The sequence below is a fragment of the Doryrhamphus excisus genome, chromosome 20 (assembly GCF_030265055.1).
Source record: "Doryrhamphus excisus isolate RoL2022-K1 chromosome 20, RoL_Dexc_1.0, whole genome shotgun sequence".
NCBI lineage: Eukaryota > Metazoa > Chordata > Actinopteri > Syngnathiformes > Syngnathidae > Doryrhamphus > Doryrhamphus excisus.
Window position 1 is genome coordinate 9,280,654 of NC_080485.1, and position 17,543 is coordinate 9,298,196.

General features: G+C 40.2%; 1 protein-coding gene and 1 long non-coding RNA gene across 6 annotated transcripts in view; one reads left to right on the top strand and one right to left on the bottom strand.

Annotated features, from left to right (window-relative positions):
• LOC131108260 (Kv channel-interacting protein 2) overlaps window positions 1-17,543 on the bottom strand; it is a 114,470-nt gene that overhangs the window by 38,906 nt on the left and 58,021 nt on the right. The window contains exon 1 of one of the 5 annotated variants that reach the window (XM_058059170.1): window positions 3,926-3,968. The exons of the other annotated variants lie outside the window; for them this stretch is intronic. Within the exon in view, the coding sequence (XP_057915153.1) occupies window positions 3,926-3,953 (28 nt within the window). The 5' untranslated portion in view covers window positions 3,954-3,968. Of the gene's footprint in view, window positions 1-3,925; window positions 3,969-17,543 lie in introns of those variants that run through there. 5 annotated transcript variants of the gene reach the window in all.
• On the top strand, window positions 411-7,479 carry LOC131108262 (uncharacterized). Its single transcript, XR_009120438.1, has 3 exons — window positions 411-761; window positions 2,735-2,884; window positions 6,778-7,479. It is a non-coding gene; the product is annotated as an uncharacterized LOC131108262 (long non-coding RNA).

Sequence of the window (17,543 nt, forward strand, 5' to 3'; positions counted from 1 at the left end):
TGGCAAAATTATAACCAAAAAATATAAATTATTATCAATATTACTCACATTAGTGGTAAAACACAACATGGTGTAAACACACACAGACGTACCAGCATGCTCTGCTAAACTAAGCTAACCCCACTAGCTGTAAGAGAGAAGTTTAGACGTTTTTTCACAATGTTTAGGGTTGCCATTTCGACATGTTTAGTTTGGGAGGGGGCGGGTTAGTGTATGTGATGAGATTCTGCCACGATGAAGTGGTCCGCCAGGTAAATACTTGCCCACACAAACGTTCCTTCTCCTTGCGATGACAACAACTAGTTCTGAAAATACTATTGTTGCACAGAGCAATTTAGCGCTGTGCAAAAGTGTGGATGTCGTGCATCTTCTCATAACTCCTTCATGTTACACTTCTTTAGACAGTGGGACCGAATCAACAGCGCATCCGCTGGTTACATTAAAGTACTTGTCATGTCTTTGGGTCAAATACATTAATAATTCATAAGTTGCATAAGTTAGTTAAAATGAAAGTAATAAATAGCTAAAAGTTCTAATAAATATTGTTAAAAACGCTAAGGCTAAAAAGTTTTACAGAGTGAGACATCTTCGCTAGAAAGTATCGTTATAGGCCACGAGAGAGTGCTCTCGCTTATAGACAAGCTTTGTCGTTTTTCTCTGAGTGAAAAGCAGGCTGGCTTCATGGCAGAAACGAAACGGAAACCTCATAAACATGCGGAAAGTTGCTCTAAACGCTTGTTACTTGGAAAATTATCATCTTTGTAAGTATATTTGTAAGCACTTACATAGATGCATCTGCTTTTTTAAAAGTTGTACTAGTTTTGTCAAGTTCGCTAGCTTCATGCTACTGCTAGCTTGCATTTGCAGTTGGTGTATGTGTTTTAGCTAACTATTAGCTGATGTGTGTTTAGCCTGCAATATAAGCAGTATTGGAATTGTATTTTTTTTCTGTATGTTTCAGTTACCACTTATTTTTTACAAGAAAGCTCCATAAAGCAAGAGAAGCAAGCTTTGTATGCTGAGTTTTTCTTCATTGGCTCACTGGCTGTCGAGCAACATACAGACATGTATGTGTTATGAGGACAACACAGTACTGCACTCCATGCTTCAACTACTTCAAGATGCAATTACACAATCATAAATTCCACACAATTCAAGCATTTGCATTGTAGCTTGATACTCATTAAACGCAATGACCGTCAACAATATACCTCCGAGGTGGCCCAGGGGTAGGAGAAAACACACACATGCATAAGACGGATTTCCCAAGCCCAAATAAGACAGATAGGACGCAAGGTTTGAAATAAACAATGTATTATTCATGCCCTGAATCACATAGAGAAATATTTTTTTTATTTATTTATATATATCCCTGAGTGCCAGCTCGCAGGTGTTGAATGGAGAGAGAGAAGAAAGAGAATGGTAAAGAAGGTTGGAGGGTAGAAAGACAGGCCAGTGTAATGTGGAGAGGAAAGAGAATTACAAAATAACACAGGAGGGGGGGCTGCACACAGAGAATATTGTGCACAAAATGCATTACCAAGCCAACGGCATGGCAAAAGTGCAACTTCAATCAGCCACCACTAGAGGTCAGCACACATGCACTAATAGTTCAAAGAGCACCCACGGTAGTAGCATCCATTGTTAATGTTACACAAAGTTTTTTTCAGTGGGGTGACTTTCAAGTGTTCTTGACGAATCCACTAACGCGATGAAGGTGTCAAGCAGATTTGAGACGGTGCCATCATCCCATCATGGGCACGTCTGTGCCTCGAACGCTAAAGAATAATGTAAAGTAGATTTTGGCACGCTGCCTAGTGCCCTCATACTTGGGCACATGAAGTAGCAACTTACTGCCACAGTAAACATATAGACCAAATCTTTAATGCACCACAGTGGGCTAACTAGAAATAACTGCTATTTTTTGTCAATATGTCAAACTCAAGGTGACCAAAAAAGGCTTGCAATAATACAATCTCATCGTGGAACAAGATTTTTCAAGCATGTTTTGTTATTTGTCACTTTTAATTCTCATTTCACATCTCATTACAAAGCAAATTATTCAATAATTAGTTTGTAAAACTATAATAAACTAACACATGAGCAATTGTGGAATACCACAGGGTCACTGGGTTGTGCTAGAGCCTACCCCAGCTTACCCTATTCATATATACAGACAGTTAAAAGTGCCATAACTGAGTACGTTTGACACCCCTGATATAAAGGATGAACTCCACAAGTATGTTTTGCTTTTTCTTTGGCTTGTTTCTGTGTTGCCAACACAGGGGAGTGCCGAGGGTGGCAAAGAGAAAATAGAGGACCACCACCACAGAAAAGTGTGATGATAACCATAGAACTGAAGAAGGAAACGTTCACTTCTGTCCTGGCTGCTCAGTACAATACGCAAATATAGCAACTATAGGTCCATATTAATAATAAGAACCTAACAGTCCAATAGTCACTGGTCACCTTTTCCTGTTATACAATATACAGTCTACGTACTTTACATTTTTCAAGCCTATCGGTCAGGGCATAGCATATCAAAGATCATACACCCATTGTATAGTAAAATGTCAGAAATGCATTTATACTAATAGTCCAGCCTGACCTTTTCAGCAATGGTCTCATTCAGCCATTGCACATACAGTATATATGTACACAGGAGAAGTCTAAACAACCTAAATGAGATCATGTGTGATGTCTTCTGTATGCGTGTGACCTTCTGTGTGAATAGAAACAAGCATGGTGGAGGACAAACACTGATAGCTTCAACAGGACGTTGACAACAAGCTGAATCAGCTCCTCATCAAAAAGCCCAAAATGATCCATTATACTGACAAGGTCAAATCTGAATCTGCTGGATGCAAAGTCACAGGCTAACAAGGTAAATATTAGAGATCTATAACACAAAAGGACAGTGTTGTTGTGGTGTGTGTGTGTGTGTGTTGTGTTAATATGCTCAACTGCAGCTTTGCGTCAAAGACTGCGATGAGGGCATGAACAGAGCGTGAGGTGTGTACGGCATTTTCAGGTGTATGCATTCCAATGAAATTAGGATGAGAGGAGGAGGAGGAGGTGAGTCTGTCAACTACAAAGAGGAAAAGAGGGAGAAAGAAGCTGTCGTCATGGACACAACCGTTCACACACACACACATACAGTATATTGGTCAAATCGACAGGGACGTGCGTTTTCATTTCATCTCTTCTGCCGTGCAGGCAAATGTATTGATCTGGTAAACATGTGAGACAAAGCAACACACAGCAAAGTGTGTGTGTTTGTGTGTGTGTTGGTTTCATCATGCATACACACACAAGCACAAACACACAAGCACACACACACACGCAAAGCCCTCTTGTGTTGTTTGATATGAGCAGACTTATGAACATGACAAACCTCATTACAGTGAATGTGCACGCTGCGTGGCAGCCATTAGTATTCTGAGGGCACACAGACAAACACAAATATATTTATATTGCAAACATATATTTACATGGATGCTATAGTTTTAAGTAGTGTGTGTGTCTTTTAAAACAAAATATCAATACAGTAACTTCGGGTTTACTTTTTTCTTCAACTTTTTTACAGCCGTGTGGCTAATTTACGGCAAAATTCTCATCTCGTGGCATCTCCTTTACTTCAGAACTACTAATAATTGTTTAAATACTGTGTTGCTCGTGGATCCGTGAAGAAAGAATAGCGCTTTATTTGGCAGGAAGCAATCAGAACTTATCAGTGCACCCACAACAAGGTTATGAACCCATTGAAAAATCCCAGTAAAACAGCATTACAGTCTGACTCACAATGTCATGTTTCAAAGAAGACTTTGCTAACAACACGACATTCATCACACAGCAACTTAACACTCAAAACGTACATATAGAAATATACAAACATTTTCTAACAAGAATGTTTTTAAAAGCTCACTGTGAATGTTGTGAGACGTCACCGTCATCCTTCCTTATATCGGTGTGCTCGAATACAAGCAGTACAAGCTCAGTGGGACCAATCACAGCGGAGTGGGCGTGCCTGGACACGGGCATTGGGTAGAATAATGATAATGGTAATGGTTTTATTTCATTTGAATATGCATCAGATTACAATTGAATGCATCACATAATCAGTTCACAGTTCCACATGTCCAAAAGGAGTAGGAAGAAGCAAAGCTTATTAAATCCTACCCATCCATCTGGTACTTTTACAATCAGTAACTGTTACATTTGTTCACTTCCTGCTTTCCTAATATAGTTTAAGTTTTTTTTGTTTTTTTTTTAATTTTGTAATTTTTTGTCCCATACTGAAGTACGAGGTGATATGACCATACAATGACATAATGTGTACCATAGCAACTGTCCAATAAATTAACGTTTTGGAAATCCGAGGAAATACAGCTGGAATAAGTAGAGATTCTGGAAGATCTAGAAAGCTTTCTGTGCGGATTATCGTGTGTAGTTGCTCTAAGGGAATACACAATCCAATACAAAGGACCGAATGAGCAAAATAGGTCCCCTTTAAGTTGCTGTGTGAGGAATTTAATGTTGCTTGTAAGATGAAACCGTGAGTCAGACTGTTATATTGAGTAATGGCGTCCTGCAATGTCAAATGGGTTGACAAGCTCATCATGATTGGCTCCTGTCAAAGCTTTATGGTTCACACTTTTTGATTAGGTCTCACTCGCTCACCATCATTGTTGACAATAACAAAAAAAAGTCATAGATGTGACTCAATATCACATTTTTATGCCAATATCAGCCGATACTATAATGGAGAGTTTTATCTGATATCCCTAGCACCAACTGTACTATGCTATGCTATTTTTAAAGACTTACTGCAAAACATTCGTCAAAGATCACTGACACGTTTTTATACACCCCAGAAGTGCTTCGCTATTGTGAGAAATCCGCTGCAAAAATGTTGCATGCTGCAATGTTTTGAACTGAGATCACAGGTCGGTGTGATGTCATTCAAGGGCCTGATTTGGCCCACAGGCTAGCAGTTGAGTAGACGTTGTAGAGACTCACACACACACACACACATGGTGGTGTGTGCTGCCGGCTTGCTGTCAAAAGGCGGCCAGTAGCACAGGTCATGACGTGCTACACAGTGTGGAGTGGACATCCACAGCTATAAATAGCCCTGAGAGGAATCAGATTTGGAAAACCGGAGGGGGGGAACTGATGAGATCTCACATAGCCATATGTGTAAGCTCTACACACACACTCACACACTCAGAGACAAGACAATTGGATCTGAGGAAATGGAAACAGAGCGAGAGTGACACCCTGCAGACAGACAAGCAGACAGAAGCGGTGGGGGGCAGCCGAGGAGAGAACAGGCTTACTGAGACGAAGGTGTGAAGTGACTGACGTGGAAGTTGCCGACAGGAAGATGGGTGTGTAGCAGCCACATAAGGAGGACCTACAGAATGCATGTAAAGCGTTCCTATATGACAGTTGAGTCATGTTGTGTATCACCAGGCTGTCATATGCTTTCGGCTTTCATTCATTCATTCATTTTCTACCGCTTTTTCCTCACGAGGGTCGCGGGGGTGCTGGAGCCTATCCCAGCTGTCTTCGGGCGAGAGGCGGGGTACACCCTGGACTGGTCGCCAGCCAATCACAGGGCACATATAGACAAACAACCATTCACACTCACATTCATACCTATGGACAATTTGGAGTGGCCAATTAACCTAGCATGTTTTTGGAATGTGGGAGGAAACCGGAGTACCCGGAGAAAACCCACGCATGCACGGGGAGAACATGCAAACTCCACACAGAGATGCCCGAGGGGGGAATTGAACCCTGGTCTCCTAGCTGTGAGGTCTGCGCGCTAACCACTAGACCGCCGTGCCGCCCCTCTCGGTTTTCAATTTTGCATAAATATTGTGGCAGGAAAATTGCATATTTTTGTAGTGAGAAAACCTTTTATAAAATAATAATAATATATATTTTTTTACCATTATTAGAGCCCTTTATACATGAAATAGCACCCCTATAGTCAACTTTATGCTCCTATTATTGTTTCTTTGCACCATATTACTCAACTGTAATGCACAGGCTACAGAGCCACTGCAGGGACACAAAAGACTCCCACGGCTTCAAACATTAGCAAGCTAGTGAGCTAACAACCTAGCCTCCAATTTATTTCCTGTATTATATATTATATATTATATTCTTATATTCTAAATTTAAGAAGGGGTTTACATGAAATGGGGAAAAAGGACAAAGTAAGAAACCCAAAACTTACCACTTCCACACTGAATGGGAGAACTGTGAAACATGCCATGGCTGACTCCACGCAGTGTGCACGGCGTGTTTCCGGATTCTGCTTACTTGCTAACGCTTGCTAAATCTTCATTGGGCGTGCAGTACGGAAGTGAAAGTAAAGTCACTGGTTTGTCTTTCCAGCGTCTTTGGCGGTAATTTTTATGTATGCAACCCTCGTATTACGACTTTTCCCCAAAAATGTTTGGTCTAACTTCAAATTATACAACCTCAGGGGTGTTGAAGTTATTTATGTTGCAAGTCCCTCTTGCAAAAGGCAATCTAATTGCTTGCTTTGATCCATATTTTGTTGTTCAATTGCTCGGCAAAACAACGGGCCACTTTAATCCGCCGCATTCAAGTTCAAACATTAATGAGATTAATTATTTAACTTAAAAAAACAGAATTAAATTTACTTTGCATGAAGAAAACATCAGAGGCCGATTGTAACCTCAGAGGCCAACAGAACCACATTTAAATGTCTCCTTTTCCTGTCTGCTTTGTGCCATGAAGTCATCTCGAAGTACAACACACACACGTCAACATGACTGACAGCCATCAAAGTGAAGCGGAGCAATGAGAAGACAGATGAGCGCCACTTGAGAAAACGACAAGATTTACGGTAATGGAGAGAAGAGCAGGATTGTCAATCAACACAAGTGATGACGACTCTCTGCGGGTTGAGATATATATTTTTTTTGTTTATTTTGAACAAGTCATGCACACCTTTATTTCGTCATGTTTCAACTACATTATAAAATATATTATATCAACTATATTATAATTCATAATGCCACCTACAGAGAACATACTAACTCCTTATTTCTAAAATCACAAATACTTAAACTTGCTGATATAGTTCATCTTCAAACAGCTAAAATAATGCATAAGGCTAAAAATAACCAATTACCTAAAAATGTCATCAATACTTCTCTACAAGAGAGGAGAAATATGATCTCAGGGAAGAACTACATTTGAAACACTTATATGCTAGGACTACGTTAAAAAGCCATAGCATTTCAGTATGTGGAATCAAACAATGCACAACGATGAGCCAATTCAAGAAACAATCCAAGCAGTTGATGTTTGCTAAATACAAGGATGAAGAGTCTTGAACCAGTCATGATGTGCTATACATATCACTATATTGACACTTACTATGGTAACCATTATGTCATTGTATGGTCATATCACCATGTACTTTGGTACAAGGTGCATTATTAAAAAAAAAAAAACCTTAAACTGTATTATGGAAAGCAGGAAGTGAGCAAATGTAACAGTTACTGATTGTAAAAGTACCAGATGGAGGGGTAGGATTTAATAAGCTTTGCTTCTTCCTACTCCTTTTGGACATGTGGAACTGTGAACTGATTATGTGATGCATTCACTTGTAATCTGATGCATGTTCAATTGAAATAAAACCATTACCATTACCATTACTACAGTACTACAGAGGCTGGATCCTACCTGTATCCTAGCTAACTTAGATTCATTATATAATCATTGTGTGCCCCTCAAACATCTATTATTGTGTCTATTGTTGTGTCCATCGAAGGTTAACTTGCCTTAATTTCCTCACATACGCCGCCACCTCTTTCTCTCACACTTACTTTTCCAACTTGTTCGCTCTGTCTCTCGTCATAGCGAGGTCAACAGGACGCGCTCAAGGTCGTCACAGTGGAAGGACTTTGCTCCTCACACTCGAGCGGCTTAGTGGAGCTGACAGGCAGCGTCCCAGTTGGGGAGCGACAGACTTTTAGTGGCTGTGACTTTCAAAATCCCTGGTGCATTGACATGATGTGTATACTGCTCTCTTTGTTGACCTTTTACTGTTGGGTGTAGGAAAAAAAAGGAAAATGACTAAGGAGGGGGTATAAATATGATGTTGGGGCTAAAAGAAGAACCTGAAGTAAGCAGATTTGATACCAGTGGTGTCCCAATACTTTTGGATGGGACCAGAAGTGCTGATGCTTGTTCATTCATTCATTCATTTTCTACCGCTTATCCTCATAAGGGTCGCGGGGGGTGCTGGAGCCTATCCCAGGCGGGGTACACCCTGGACTGGTCGCCAGCCAATCACAGGGCACATATAGACAAACAACCATTCACACTCACATTCATACCTATGGACAATTTGGAGTCGCCAATTAACCTAGCATGTTTTTGGAATGTGGGAGGAAACCGGAGTACCCGGAGAAAACCCACGCATGCACAAGGAGAACATGCAAACTCCACACAGAGATGGCAGAGGGTGGAATTGAACTCGGGTCTCCAAGCTCTGAGGTCTGCGCGCTAACCACTCAACCGCCGTGCAGCGCTGATACTTGTTATCAGAGTATTTTATCGTTTAATAGTAACAATAGTTAACTTATTTTTACACTTGTTATAATGTATTAAATAATACTTCAAATTGCCTGTATAGTAATTAATAAAGGGTTGACTGATATATACAGGAAGTGATTCAATGTGCAATATACGTATAATGTTTATTACTGTGGCTATATTTATGTTTATATGGTAAACAAAACGGGCAAAACCTAAAAATAACTTACCGTATATGCTCACAAAAAGTACCCCAAAATAATGGGGATCACAACACGGAGAGAAATATTTGTATATATATACAAATGTATTATATAAACAAGTAAAACAATGTGGCTAAGTAAAGAATTATGTGTGCACAATGTGTGAAGCCCTTGAGGCTTTTTTTAGCAGCTAAAGTTAGCTTCGATTTATTCACTGGTGGCTGCTCGCTATAGTTAGCAGGAAATTTATCTAACCGCCACGGTAACTTGTCAACGCTGCACAGGAAATACACTTCCATCGGGTTAGCTAGTTAGCCTTTAATGGCGCCAAAGGGGGGGCTTTACTGATTAGAAAATTAATTATTTATCCCCCAAAAATTCCCCCAAAAACTGAAAAATTGAGAAAGGGTCATTAAGGTGTAAATTAAATGTGCTGACATCCAGAATCAGGACGATGTGTCTTTAGCTGTGTGTCATCAATCTCAAAGGGAAGATCAATAACCTATCAAAGAGTGTTCATGCTGTCAGTTTGATGACTGACTGGCTGAGTGAGGTGATTATCCACAACACTGCTCTGATTGAACTTATTTGCATATTCCTTTCATACACACTCAAGCTTTATTGTCCGAGTTTAAAGCCCTAAATGTCTATTAGGACCTCATTAAAAAAAAAAAAAAAAACTACAGTATATCCAAACTTGGAGGTAATTATGCTCAGTTATCTTGTATGATTTCTATTAGATTCAGCACCATGGATAGAGGCAGATGCATTTACACAATACATTTGAGACCAGTTTGAAGCATAAAGGAAAGGATAAAAACCCGTCAGAAGATGAATTTTCTTCCACTTTGCCAGTGTCTGTGAAACACTGAGAGGCCTTAACGATATATAATAGGATTATATGTTTTCAAGAAGGGAGAAAAATCTTCTATCCAATTAGGCCTCAACTTAGATAAAAGCACAAGGAGCTGTGTGAGATATTCCACTGCAGCTCTCCAACTACTGACACAGCAGCAAAATAATCTCAGCGACGACGACAGATGCTTTCATCCACTCTGTCATCATGGCCACTGTCAGCAAAACACACACTTTTTTTTTGTTAAGAGGACGATGACTCTGCATAGGCTGAGCCATGATGTTAGTACATTGGAAACAAAAGACGCTTCATGAGGTATACTCACACTAATGGATAATGAGACCCAGATGTTATGATGATATCTAGTATTCTACACCGGCCATTAGTAAAGTTATAATACTATGTGCTCTAACTATGATCATTTTCCATTTATAAATAATGAATCATCCTACTTTGGAGAAATTCACTTTCAATTAATTAACCCTTAGATGCACGAGTGACTGGACCCTACACTCTTCCACAAGTGGGTCAAAAATGACCCATACTAGAATCAATGCGTTTTAATGCCAATTTTGCCATTTTGGTTAGGAATAATCACTTGTTATTATTTAGTATTATATTTAGGACCACACAAGAATGATTTCATGTTTTGAGGATTTCATTTCACCTGGACAAAAGTCCGAGTCGTCAGACATTTCTGACTCAGAGTCCAACCCCGTTACTGCCTCTCCATCATCCAGCATCTGTAGGACCATTTCAGCTGTGTATCTAGCAACCAAGGCATGGATGAGGAAACAAAATACATATAGTCATGTTAGCCAGCTAGTGTCAGCTAGTTATAAAGTAGGCTAATTTGTTGATCATACTAACAGTCATAAAAGACACATACGCAATATTATATGAAGATAATACTTGTTGTATTAGCACTTTGTGTCAAATAATCTTCCTGAGGGGTGACACTTCTGATATAGTCTGTGTGGTCTACAGTTAATTTATTCCTCACAGCCAAAGTTGATCAAAGGTTCCTATTGGATTCCATCAAAAATGCATGCAGGTCATTTTTGACCCACTTATGGAAGGTTGGGGTAGTAACACAAAAACTAAAATTTCTTAAAATGTATAAAAGGTGGGCAGCACGGCGGTCTACTGGTTAGCGCGCAGACCTCACAGCTAGGAGACTGGGGTTCAATTCCACTCTCGGCCATCTCTGTGTGGAGTTTGCATGTTCTCCCCGTGCATGCGTGGGTTTTCTCCGGGTACTCCGGTTTCCTCCCACATTCCAAAAACATGCTAGGTTAATTGGCGACTCCAAATTGTCCATAGGTATGAATGTGAGTGTGAATGGTTGTTTGTCTATATGTGCCCTGTGATTGGCTGGCGACCAGTCCAGGGTGTACCCCGCCTCTCGCCTGAAGACAGCTAGGGATAGGCTCCAGCACCCCCGCGACCCTCGTGAGGAAAAGCAGTAGAAAATGAATGAATGAATGAATGTATAAAAGGTAAGTTTAAAATGTGAATGGAATGATATCAAAAACATGTTTTCTGAGGAATACCTGGAATATGAAATGATAAAAAATTTTCATAACGAAGATATTTCAAGAAAACAACCTGACCGGGTCATTTTTGACCCACTTATGCATCGAAGGGTTAACAAGGAATTAGTGCTTTGTGATAGAGAGATCATCAAGTTTGTATAATCAATAGAGAAATGGATAAATGGACAATTATTGTGCCTGTAAACATGTTTTGCATGAATGCGGCCAAATATGTCACCAATGTCATGCTACTTCAGCTAACACCCTAAAGTGAGTGAATTTTCAAGCCCTTATTCGATCAAACTTTGGGGTTTAATACAGCGGCATTAGGTGTATCCTTCCATCCATTTTCTATACCGCTTATCTTCACTCGGGGGTATGCAGGAGCCTATTCCAGCTGTCTTAGAGCTGATCCATCGAGAGCATTTAAAGTTTGTCTACTGTAAGAAGCTACACAGCAACATGATGGGAAAGGAGAATGCGGCATGCATGCTAACAGCTCACTCTAGCATCCATTTAGTCAGGCTGTCTCCTCTTTTCACGCATTTTTTTTAACACTCTCGTGTGGAACAGGATGGCAGAAAGTATGTTTGCACTCAAATGCAGCAAATCGTGCATCCGTGCTCATTCCCTGCACGTATGAATCCCTTCCGTTGACAGACGATTGTAAACCGTTTTTCCTCCTCACGTACCTCTCTCTGATCTCCTCCTCCACCCCCGAACTCAAGCTGCTACTAATAGCAGGTTATTTTTAGCCACTTGTGAGATGTGTGAGTGTGTACACAGATGATGGATGAAAGGTGAGGTTTTTACACCTTTCTGGGGAAAGGGAGAAGAGGCAGAGAGGTTGAAGGGCAGGTGAGGAGGGAGGCGCACGGCAGGAGTTACGCTTGAAGGAAAGGTGACACGGGATGCGTCGAGCCTGAGGAAAGGAAAGTCTCCAACAGACCAACAAAGCAGCTGGAGATCAACATGATGCTTTTCCTCAGGGGAGATGCAGATTGATAAGCACCGCCTACAGTATATACTGTAATGATGAATGTTTACCTCACCAAATGGCTACCACAGATTTAAACATAAAGTCGTACATTACAGCACAAGCGCTATGTTTACGCTCGTCAAAGACATTCTGTGTCACTCGGTGCGACAACAATTAATCGATGAATCAGTGAATTTATCCAATTAATCAACAACTATTTTCATAATTGATTCATTGTTTCATTTAAATATGAACTTTAAAAATGTACTGGTTTTGTTCAGACTACATTTATTTAGCATTTATTTGGTGTTTCTTATTTATTTATTAGTGATGCAAACGTTGCAGTCTGTGTCAGTGAGAGTGTTTATGGTGTTTGACAGTTGATTGTGTATACTTCTCAAATTAAAATAGAAATAGTTATGAAAATTCATCTTCCTCGCTCTCTTTGCTATGATTTTAGGATGGAAAAAAAATAATGCATTTTTAAAAAGGGACTGCTACTAAGAGACCCCAGTTCAATTCCACCCTCGACCATCTCTGTGTGGAGTTTGCATGTTCTCCCCGTGCATGCGTGGGTTTTCTCCGGGTACTCCGGTTTCCTCCCACATTCCAAAAACATGCTAGGTTAATTGGCGACTCCAAATTGTCCATAGGTATGAATGTGAGTGTGAATGGTTGTTTGTCTATATGTGCCCTGTGATTGGCTGGCCAACAGTCCAGGATGTACCCTGCCTCTCACCTGAAGACAGCTGGGATAGGCTCCAGCATAAGGAATAAGCGGTGAATGAATGACTGCTACTAAGTAGCAGAAATCAAAAATGTGTTTTTTAATAAATCTGATTAATCAACCGATTAATCGTTTTTTAAAATACTCATTAGTTGTCTGCATGCTCCCAAATGTGTACCAAGGCGCTACTCATCCCCAAAATTTGCCCACACTTGCACTGCCTGACGGCACCTTGCCAAGTGCTCGAACCTCAAATGCCGCACCAATCAAAAGCCTTTTAAAGCACCACCATATTTTTTGTAGCATGTTTTACAGAGTGCAAACTCTCACAAAAACAGGAAGTTCAACACTCGGCGGACATGCTTGTTCTGGATGCTGCAGCAGGTATTTCACTGATATCAGCCGATCCCAAAGGGTGGCCGATCGATTGGAGCACCTCTAGTTGCAGCCCTAGATATATTACACTCTAATTGAGGGGTCATTGAGGGGTGATAGTGGTTCCCACAGCCAAACCAGATGATGGTCTTTTCAGGACCCACTATATGACACAAACATGCTTCTCTTTTTAAACAGTTACTGCAAAAATGATCTAAGATCATCAATATTTTATGCCTTGGTGTTTTTTTGTTTTGTTTTTTTAATCTGCAGCAAAAAAATGTGAGCCGCTCCTTGATGCAAACTCGTGGGGAGACATCTAACGTCACAAGTGAGAAGCCCTAGTCGAGGTCAACAAATACACAGGCATCGTTTAGCATTCACTACAAATGCACCGCAGTGACATGCTGTGTGAATATAATTGGCAGCGTATGTAGATAAAAACAAACGCCTATAACAAATATAGATTGTCACACCAGATGTTCCCTACTCATGCGTTGACATTGAACTTGTGCAAGGAGTTTATTTATAGCTGCTCTTGTTTTTTTTTGTTTTTTTTGGGTCGTGTGAACGTGCAAGTCAGGAGGTGTCGAGACGAAACAGAAGTTAATAATGAGCAAAGGAGTGAGACATTTTAAGTGAGAATCTTCAAGGTTGGTGACAAAACAAGACAGCATTTGGTATTCCGCCACATGGCTTCTTTCGCTTGCAAAGCTCTTTTTTTTTAAAAAAATCTGACTTTACTGTCTTAGTATTGCTTCTTTCAAGATGGATCCTTTGCTCATTATAATGTTAAAGAACAATAAATATTAGCTGATGTCAGTAAAAGTTCTGTAACAAATCTTATCTGACACTTTGGCATGGATTAACATGAGAATACTATATCCTAACAACATTTATAGATCAGAAAAGTGGAAAAAAGCATCATGGATCATAGATTAATCAAGCATTATGTACTAAAGATGTTGAAGAGGTGAGTCTAGATCAGGAGTGGGCAAATATTTTGACTCATGGCCCGCATTGAGTTAACAAAATTGTCCGGGGTTCCAGAATATATATTTAACACACACACACACACTATTTTATGCTTATAATTTTCCTTGAATTATTTGTCTAATTTTGTAATGGTTTTATTTCATTTGAACATGCATCAGATTACAATTGAATGCATCACATAATCAGTTCACAGTTCCACATGTCCAAAAGGAGTAGGAAGAAGCAAAGCTTATTAAATCCTACCCCTCCATCTGGTACTTTTACAATCAGAAACTGTTACATTTGTTCACTTCCTGCTTTCCATAATACAGTTTTGTTTTTGTTTTTTTAATTTTTTACGTTTTTGTCCCATACTGATGTATGAGGACAATTTTATCTATAAAAGTGTTATATTATAAGCTATATGTTCCTTTTTTCATGAGCACTTTAAATATGCCACATCATGCATCATCACCACATCAAACTATGTAATTTAATTTTACAGTTTTGTTTTTTTTAAACTAAATAAGACATCCGACTTTATATGTTAAAAGTTGAAATACTTAGAAAGCAAACTGGCGGGCCGGATTCAAACGCATGGTGCGCCGCATGTGGCCCCCGGGCCGTAGTTTGCCCACTTTTACAATCAGTAACTGTTACATTTGTTCACTTCCTGCTTTCCATAATACAGTAAAAAAAAAATTGAATTTTTTATTTTGAATTTTTTAAGTTTTAGTCCCGTACCGAAGTACGAGGACAATTTTATTTGTAAAAGTGTTATATTATCAGCTGTATGTTCCTTTTTTCATGAGCACTTTAAATATCAGACCACATCAAACTATGTAATTTAATTTTACAGTTTTTGTTGTTTTTTTTTAAACTAAATAAGACATCCGACTTTATATGTTAAAAGTTGAAATACTTAGAAAGCAAACTGGCGGGCCGGATTCAAACGCTTGGTGCGCCGCATGTGGCTCCCGGGCCGTAGTTTGCCCACCTCTGGTCGAGATGAATTCAAAATGCTGTTCTGGATAACACAATGGCTCTTCTGTCTTTACAAGACAATAAAACCTTCTGGGCCATACTTGTTGTGAAGTGGATACAAATGACACCAAATGGCGAAACCCAGCTTGGCAACGCAGCGAGTAAAATGAGAAGAGCAAATGAGCCGGAACAACGAACGCCTTATACAATATACACGATGACACAAACTTGTGGCTTTCGACTTGCTTCCTGCTGCATATTAAAAATATGAGCCTCTGTTCCAGTTCTGTGTTTCCATCACTGCCATGGTGATACCACAAACAGGGGACATTAGTGGGGACTAAGTTGCACCCGTACGTTGATACACATTACCTTTCACAGTGGGAATGCCATTACCGCTACTACTCTGCTCTCCACTCCTTCCTAGGCTAACACGGGCAGTCGATGTTTTATTAATCACGATTAAAATTCATGCTTAATGCGTGCTTGTCAACAGAAGTGGGAAGTGACAGACAGGTGTGTGATAACATCTGTCAGGTAAAGACTGAGAGCAAAAAGGGGAAGGAGTTGGCCTTCTTCAAACATATAAATAAGAAAAGTGTTTGACGGTGAGGAGACCAGCAGTAGATCGACTTGAACTGGTAAATGTTGACTTCAATTGCATCAGTTTTTCCCGCATCCAACATTTTCTGACATGTTCTCTATGCTGAGGCTTAACATGGAGCATGTTTTATTAAGGAGAGTTCACACTAATCATGCCTGGTTCAGTTCAAATGAAGTCTGGTGCCTTTGCTCTGATAGTATGGGTTCTTTTGGTCAATCTAAATGTACCATATTGTCCTGGTGCATTTTGTAATTGGAAATGTCAGACATCTTGTTGTGTTATTAACTCATTCAATATCAAAGATGGGCTGCATGGCGGATGAGTGGTTAGCGTGCAGGCTACACAGGTAGGAGACCCGAGTTCAATTCCACCCGCCACCATCTCTGTATGGAGTTCTCCGGGTACTCCGGTTTCCTCCCACATTCCAAAAACATGCTAGGTTAATTATTCATTCATTGATTTTCTACCGCTTTCTCTTCACGAGGGTTGCGGGGGTGTGCACCCTGGACTGGTGGCCAGCCAATCACAGGGCACATATAGACAAACAACCATTCACACTCACATTCATACCTATGAACAATTTGGAGTGGCCAATTAACCTAGCATGTTTTTGGAATGTGGGAGGAAACCGGAGTACCGAATATAGCTGGGATAGGCTCCAGCACCCCCGCGACCCTTGTGGGGAAAAGCAGTAGAAAATGAATGAATGAATAAATTAATATACTAATTGGCTGCACGGCGAACGAGTGGTTATCGCGCAGGCCACACAGCTTGGAGAAACAAGTTCGATTCCACTCTCGGTCATCTTTGTGTGGAGTTTGCATGTTCTCCCTGTGCAAGTGTGGACTCCGGTTTCCTCCCACATTCCAAAAACATGCTAGGTTAATTAGTGACTCCAAATTGTCCATAGGTATGAATGTGAGTGTGAATGGTTGTTTGTCTATATGTTCCCTGTGATTGGCTGGGGTGTGTACCTTGCCTCTGGCCCCAAGTCAACTTGGATAGACTCCAGCATACTTGCGACCATAGTGAGAATAAGCAGAATCAAAGATGATTGGGCTGTTGATCTTTTACATGAACATATCCGACACCTACTCACATTGTTTGTTCTTGATCTGTGCAAATGGGGCTTATTGTACGGTGTGATTTTTGTATGTTTTGTTTACTCTTTGATACTTTTTTTTATAAGAAAAATGTAAAGGAAGTGTCTCACTGCTCGCAAAGTGCCAGTTTGAACACGACACCAACCACCGAACCATCAGCGTGAGCACATTCTCAGTGCTGAAATGTTGTGTAGCTTCAATTCACAAGAAAATATAAGATATTTACTGCAGGGAATAAATTTTAAAATAAGGTGAATGATGCTATTAATTAGAGTATATATTCCAGTGTGCTCTTGGAGAAGATTACAACCTTGTTTCATTATGGAAAAATGCCAGAATGCCTAACAAATGATCTCCCGCGAGGAAGAAGATGACGTTCATGCACTATTCGGTGAATTGAAAGTTTAATGCAGTTAAAAAAAAAAAAAAATGAAAGGTGCTGTTTCTAACTACCAGATGAAATCACATGCTCTTGCCCCCCCACTCCCTCCGCCCCCCCAATGTAATTACTTTGCGGTAATGAGCCGCGTGCGAGCCGATCATTACGCAGCGGCCCCACCGAACACATTCATCACTGAACATGAAATATTGATTCAAAGCTGTTTGTTAGCGGCTC